At 47.3% G+C, this 7,186-nt stretch overlaps 1 protein-coding gene across 1 annotated transcript; it reads right to left on the minus strand.

The window, feature by feature from the left end:
- Positions 1-339: 339 nt before the first annotated feature.
- On the minus strand, positions 340-5,516 carry BEST2 (bestrophin 2). The gene is made up of 9 exons (XM_073650962.1): positions 5,364-5,516; positions 5,193-5,287; positions 4,753-4,986; positions 4,189-4,343; positions 3,072-3,149; positions 2,675-2,827; positions 2,502-2,582; positions 1,850-2,004; positions 340-981 (listed from the first exon to the last, which is right to left on the minus strand). The coding sequence occupies exons 1-9, from the start codon at positions 5,513-5,515 to the stop codon at positions 594-596; spliced, it is 1,491 nt and encodes a 496-aa protein (XP_073507063.1). The 5' UTR covers position 5,516; the 3' UTR covers positions 340-593.
- Between the last annotated feature and the right edge of the window lie 1,670 nt (positions 5,517-7,186).

Below are 7,186 nucleotides of genomic sequence, written 5' to 3' on the forward strand. Positions count from 1 at the left end.
TACTATAATACTGCCCCCTATGTACAAGAATATAACTACTATAATACTGCCCCCTATGTACAAGAATATAACTACTATAATACTGCCCCCTATGTACAAGAATATAACTACTATAATATTAGGAGCACTGTTATAGTGGTTATGTGTTGTGGGGTGTTATTCCTGTTCGGGGACTAGTATTTGGTCTGTACTATTACATGGGCACTACAGTTAGTATTACTATTATAAATTGTCACTTAAAAGTTAATAAAACAGTTTATTAGTAAAGGGGACGTGTCATCCAAAAATTATGGTACATTGTTTAAATCAGGTTTTTATGTTACCAGTATTTTATGCCCAAAAGAAAAAAAAAGACAGAAGAAGTATCCTAGAAATGATTTTACCACAAAAACCTGATTTAAACAATTGGTCGTTTTCGGAGGATCCCTTTAAATAGTAGAGAATAGAGCAGCAGCTCATCTATAATCACTGGTCTAGACGGCAGCAGTTAAGAGCGCTGACAAAATATTTGGAGCAGGGGAGCGATAATCTGCAGCGATGAACCGCGTTCTCTTCTGCATTGTCCATGGACATCACAGTCCGCCCCTCGAGGCTTATTGGGCAGGAGCAATGATGTCCGCTATGGGGGCATCCCTCTCAATGGATGATGGGGGGGATTCAACCTGGAATATGGACTGGACTGGGACGTCTGGAGGTCGAGTCTCGGGATGAGGGAGGGTCTCTGCTTGTGTGGAGTCTTCAGGACCCTCCTGATACAGACTGCCTGAAGACCTGGAGGAAGAGCTGGTTGATCTTCTTAGTAAAGTCAATTGGCTCTCAGGGGTCACTAATGGGGCAGTGAGAACAACGGAGGATGACTGCGGAGAGGGTCCCACTCCCGGGAAGAGGCGGCTGAAGAGCGGGAGCGGCCGGGTGTAGGTCTCTTCATTCATCTCCTCAATGTCGGAGAGGGGCTGGAACAGCATGTCCTCCTTGGTCAATCTGAGTGGAAAACAAATGGTTAATTCCTCTCAAAACTTGAAACTTCATGGTGGGACGACTATCCACTTGCCCCGGTGTCACACCCATGGCGGTCCCAGAGGCTGAGATTTAAGGAGCTGTTGGACAGGGTTCTCACGCTGTAGAATTAATAACCCAGAAACTCAAAACCTAAAAATGAACAGTTTTTAATTCTCCAGTTTAAGGATCCCATCAAACAGCCACTCAAATCTCAACTTCCTGGCACTTTCTATGGGTGACATAGGGATAGTCACCTCCTGAATTTTGAGGTGTTGAGTAAAGTTGACTGTAAATACCAACAAAATCATCACATCGCACCCAAAAACATTCAGTAAGCTGAGATACGAGGAGCTGTTTGATAAGGTTCTTACACTACAGAGTTAACTATTAAGAACCCCATCAAAGAGCTCCTTCCATCTCAGCTTCCTGGACATTTGTGGATGCAACGTGAGGATGTGATCAACTTCACTCAACACTTAAAAAAAAAAAAAAATCAGGGACGATTGTCCCTATGTCACACCCTGAAGGGTCCAGGAAGCTGAGATATGAGGGGCTGTTTGCTGGAGTTCTCAGTTAAATATTAACTTGACTCCAAAGCTAAAAATTCAGAGGTGACCACTGATAAAATCCCCAAGAACTGACCACAGGAGGTCCAGAAGCTGAGCTTTGAGGGGCTGTTTGATGAGATCCTTAGACATGTGAGGAGCACAGTAGTCATATTGTTAACCCCTTAATGCTTCAGCGCTTCCTCCATCTCTCCCTGAACAGTGGTGTAAAGACCCCCACCCCCTCCAACAGATAGCTCCCTATATCTCAGCTTCCTGCAAGCAATAAAGTACTTAATACTTACGCCATATCAAAGGTGGATCCTTGGAAGGAAGGCTGGTGCTTCTGGAACAAAGTGGCAGCAGTGTATGGAGGCCGAGGATCAGCGTCGTTCCAGTATCGATCCTTCACCAGATGAGGAACATCACCATACATCTCATCGACAGCCAGCATGGACACCTACACATAAGCCAAAGGTAGTACAGCGTAATGAGGGAGGTATAAATTGGGTAAGCCATATTCCCCTATTTTAGGGGTGCAGTTAGGGTGCGGGGCTTCCAGTACTTGAAATTTCTTTTTAAGCATTTGGTCAGATGCAGAATTGAATGATAAAACATTTTGCTGCCACCAGGGGGAGCTCACCACATATGATTTTTTTGTATCTATTCCCATGTAGTGAGCGCCCCCTAGTGGTGGCAGCAGGTAGACAGAATAAATCTACAGCTTTGTAAGGGAAAATGGGGTCTTTGGAGCTCAAAAACGGGGGGCTGGAAACCTTAATATTACCTACTAGTCCTCCAATAATATCAGAAATGACCAGAAATAATATAAATAGCCTTTAAGCCTCTATGCAAAAACAGAAGCTTGGTTTAATTAAAAAAAATAAAAAATCAATTGTGTAGATATAGGACATTAAAAATTAAATACAGCAAAGCAGCTACTGAAACCTTTATTACCTGGAAATTCCTGTCAATCAAGAAGTTGGTTTCGAAGTCATCATCGTCCTCCCCGAAAGGGTTGATGAGCTGCTCCGCCACCTAGGAAGTGTGGGGGGAGGGGAATACCATAGAATCCATATAGACACAGCGCAATGCTATAAAGAAACTGCATCTAGGACTATAGGCGATACCTTCAGCCAGCCGGCATAGAAGAAAAACTGCAGGAGGGTGAAGACAGGGACGTAGAGATCCAGGTCATGGCCGCCGTAACCCTGGGAGGGATCTAAGAACTGCCGTCCAATCAGGCATGTCAGAAAGTAGCTGTATAGAGCGATGGTCACCACCTAACACCAGGAAAAGGGTGTCCGGGATTAGAAAAGTGTGCTTCTTTCAGAAACAGCGCCACTCTCCTTCATAGTCTGTCTGCGGTATTGCAACTCAGACCCATTTTCTTAAATAGGAATTAGCTGTAATACCACACACAGCCACAAGTGGCGCTATTCCTGGGGAAACGTATATAATGTTGTTTAGCATAATAGAGTTAAAGGGCCAGTGTTCATGTTTGGAAGACTAAACGGCCGTTCTTACCTGCGTGTACACAAGTGGAACGCTGATCCAGTCGTAGTGAAAAAGCATGCTGCAATTCCCACGGAAAGCATTTAGTTCCTGCAAATGCAGAATGGAGGAGAAAAGAAGAACGTATGATTGCGTCCTAATTCTATCCCAAGGGAATGGAGAACGGGACTGGTGCAGCTTACAGAGATGCACTTTCAAGATCTTCCATTCTCTTATCAGCCACAAGGGGCACCCTAGTCCCATTTAGGCATTAGATTGCTAACGGCGCCACCCAGCGTTCAGCACCTGCTAACGGCGCCACCCAGCGTTCAGCACCTGCTAACGGCGCCACCCAGCGCTCAGCACCTGCTAACGGCGCCACCCAGCGCTCAGCACCTGCTAACGGCGCCACCCAGCGCTCAGCACCTGCTAACGGCGCCACCCAGCGTTCAGCACCTGCTAACGGCGCCACCCAGCGTTCAGCACCTGCTAACGGCGCCACCCAGCGTTCAGCACCTGCTAACGGCGCCACCCAGCGTTCAGCACATGCTAAGGGTGACCTAGCATTCAGTACATGATAGCTGCGCCACCTAGTGTTCACTACATCATAGTTCCACCACATGCTAATAGTGCCACCTTGTGGTGGGCACTTACTAACAGCACCATCTAACTAACCTATTAAAAAACTGTATGGCTGACACCTAACACTAGGGGGAGTTCATGCATTATGGATTTATGCAGCTTCCTTTAATCTCTATAGTAAAAGCATATAAAATTAGCTCCCCCTAGTGGTCTTGGACAGAATTTTAAATACATTTAAATGCTAAAAATACTTTTATGCCCAAAAATGACAAAAGTATTCTAGGAGAGCCTCTGTGCTCTGAAAGCAGCAAGCATCATTTTTCTGGTTAGCTTTTAAAAGTATCACTCCTAGAAAACTTTTGTCATTTTTGGGCATAAAAGTATTTACATAGATTTTCCTGTACCACAAAATATTTTTTTATTGTACATCAAAGTCAATTTAAAGATATTTTCCCTTATCTATTGGATACAATTCTGAATAATTGTAATAATTTTCAAGTTGTTGGGTGTCCATTACTGTAATGAGATCCTGCAGAGCATCGCCCCATAATACCAGCCCCTCACCCACCTCTATCAGCATTTTATATGCGTGGTCGTCCCGGATTCTGCCCTCGCTCCGCGCCTGAGCGGCCAGACTACAGAACCAGACACACGGGACCCAGTATTTATTATATGAGGAGCGCAGATTCTCAAACTTCTTCCTCTCGTGACGAGTCATAAACCCTGCAGGAAAATAAAGTGTTACCAGACTCGTACAGTCACCCCCATCCTCCCAGTGTAATGTATAGACCCTGCCCATTTCTATGCAAATTAGGGCAAATTACTATGAAATGAAAAGTTGTGCAATTTTCCAATATACTTTTTAATCCAGTATCTCTGCTTGCTGTCAGTGAAAGGGAACATTCTAGTTTGCATCTAGAGGCTGAAAACCTGCTCTGGCCCAATACTTCTCGCAGCTGGGGTTTTGTTATAATTACATGTAAAGCAGCAGCAGAGGACAGAGTTCAGCAGCAGAGGACAGAGTTCAGCAGCAGAGGACAGAGTTCAGCAGCAGAGGACAGAGTTCAGCAGCAGAGGACAGAGTTCAGCAGCAGAGGACAGAGTTCAGCAGCAGCAGGGGAATAAGCCTCACCTGCTTCCACCACGTGATCTATGGTTGGGAATCTCTTGAATGCGGCCGTGCTGACGGAGCGCAGGATGAGCAGACCGGACATGCTGCAGTAACGCATCAATGTCCGGCGATACATTCTCCCCTGTTCGTCTGAGCCGTGCACGGTGGCAGAGATGGCGCACATCACCCTATCCGGCATTGGCATGCAGAGGTACTGGTTCCACCAGCGGTTCACAACCAGCGTGACATAAAAACCTGAGAGAAGGAAATGTGGCATGTGTCAAGAGCGCCCCCTAGGAATGATTTTTCTCGAAACGCAATCTATAATTTCACTGTAAGCTATGGATATAATGAAGGCACGGTGTGTCCCACGCCTCAGTTATATCCATGCTCTATGGCCAAATGTCGCTCGACCATAGATAAGTGATGTATGGGGTCCACGGTGGTCTTGGGTCGCTCACCGAGCACGAAGGACACGGGGATGAGATTGGCGTAGTTATTACAGTAAAGTGACACTTTCTCGAAGCAGCGCCTCTGATCCTCAGTGAGGAGGAACCTGAGAAAACAGAAAAAAAGTAGCTAAAAAAACAGAAGATCTCAGTCAGTGCACGACCCCACAGCCGCCACCTTACCTGTATGTGATACTGAGGCCGGCGTACATCACGAAGAACACTAGGAACTCCTTGTAGAGCAGCTTGTATATACTGCCCCGCCACAGCAGCAGCAGCTTATAGAAGCCGCCAAAGCGGGCATTCGCCACACGGGCCGTGTATGTCACCGTCATAACGCCAAGCTAGGCTCGGGTACCTGCAACATACCAAGAAATGGCAGCCATTATATGCCAGTATACTGCCGAGCCCGGTGTATCTCATCCCATCTCGTGTGGGATACAGCCTACTGAGCCTGGTGTATCTCATCCCATCTCGTGTGGGATACAGCCTACTGAGGCCGGTGTATCTCATCCCATCTCGTGTGGGATACAGCCTACTGAGGCCGGTGTATCTCATCCCATCTCGTGTGGGATACAGCCTACTGAGGCCGGTGTATCTCATCCCATCTCGTGTGGGATACAGCCTACTGAGGCCGGTGTATCTCATCCCATCTCGTGTGGGATACAGCCTACTGAGGCCGGTGTATCTCATCCCATCTCGTGTGGGATACAGCCTACTGAGGCCGGTGTATCTCATCCCATCTCGTGTGGGATACAGCCTACTGAGGCCGGTGTATCTCATCCCATCTCGTGTGGGATACAGCCTACTGAGGCCGGTGTATCTCATCCCATCTCGTGTGGGATACAGCCTACTGAGGCCGGTGTATCTCATCCCATCTCGTGTGGGATACAGCCTACTGAGGCCGGTGTATCTCATCCCATCTCGTGTGGGATACAGCCTACTGAGCCTGGTGTATCGGGTTATAACAGCCAGGAGGGCTATATGGAGATTAGAACACAGCAGTCTATTCAATGTAAATGAGAACACGGCAAGTTTGGAACAGATAATGTGCTGCAATACCAGGCACAACCTGCGCACTGGGGGGGGCGCGGCTTCTGGTGGAGACAGCCATGATCTTCTCATCTCACGGCCTATAGATGATGATGCCTTGGAGTGATTGTGTCAGTAATGGTGGTACATGGACCCTCACTGTAAATTTCCTGTATTTGGAGACTTTCCTGAGAACAATGGACGATCACAAACCCCCATCACCTCAGTGTCCAGGACAATGTGTGTAGACGTGCCAGGATGGCGGGTATATGGCGGGAGTTTCCAATAAACTGTGTCTTACTCCTTTGTGGCCATGGTGAGGGGCGACGATCGGAAGAGCGGCCATCTTATCAGAAGACGAACCACTGTAGGCCCTCGTGACTGCCATGTTTGTACAGCCTTCTGCCCAATGGTTGTCGCCCAGCTTTCCCAGAGTCCTGACCTACAGATCTGTAGTGAAGCAAGAGCGAGGACTGTAGCAACCGAACTAGGCCCGGCCTGCGCAATCCCAGCAGCCATGATTAGGCCTATACCCGACACCTCACTTGTATGTGATTGTCGGATTATTCCCATCCTGGACACTTACGGCCATTCAGCCCCACAAAATTAGGCTAACGCCCCTTTCTGGCAATTTTCATAACTCCCATGCACATCAATGGACAGAACCACCAGATTTCGGTAGCGGAGACGTCCCCATATACCACATAATGTATTTGGCGGGGGAGGGGGTCTCCACTATTCTCCTAGGGCAGAAATGGATTTCAACACACCCAATTATGTGTCTGTTCACACAGGAGATAAGCGGCTGCCAGAAGCCGGTCTGCAAGTGCAGCGGGGTCAGAAGGATTAGCTGTCTGCCAAAAGCTGTCTAAGGCTATGTTCACACATTATGTTTTTTTCCAGCGTTTTTTTATGCTTTTTTATGCAAATTTTCAGCTGCGTTTTGCAGTAGCAGCAAAGTCTATGAGAAACCA

Source organism: Phyllobates terribilis, unplaced genomic scaffold (genome assembly GCF_046119375.1).
Source record: "Phyllobates terribilis strain yellow unplaced genomic scaffold, ASM4611937v1 Scaffold_11__3_contigs__length_659146591, whole genome shotgun sequence".
Taxonomy (NCBI): domain Eukaryota; kingdom Metazoa; phylum Chordata; class Amphibia; order Anura; family Dendrobatidae; genus Phyllobates; species Phyllobates terribilis.

What these genes read in the sequence shown, in the direction of transcription:
- BEST2 (XM_073650962.1), bottom strand. Translation starts at nt 5,515, where the DNA reads ATGACGGTGACATACACGGCCCGTGTGGCGAATGCCCGCTTTGGCGGC. An exon ending in CCCCGTGTCCTTCGTGCTCG is followed by an intron (nt 4,987 to 5,192) that starts GTGAGCGACCCA and finishes TCCTTCTCTCAG; the next exon opens with GTTTTTATGTCACGCTGGTT. An exon ending in TGATTGACAGGAATTTCCAG is followed by an intron (nt 2,005 to 2,501) that starts GTAATAAAGGTT and finishes GCTTATGTGTAG; the next exon opens with GTGTCCATGCTGGCTGTCGA.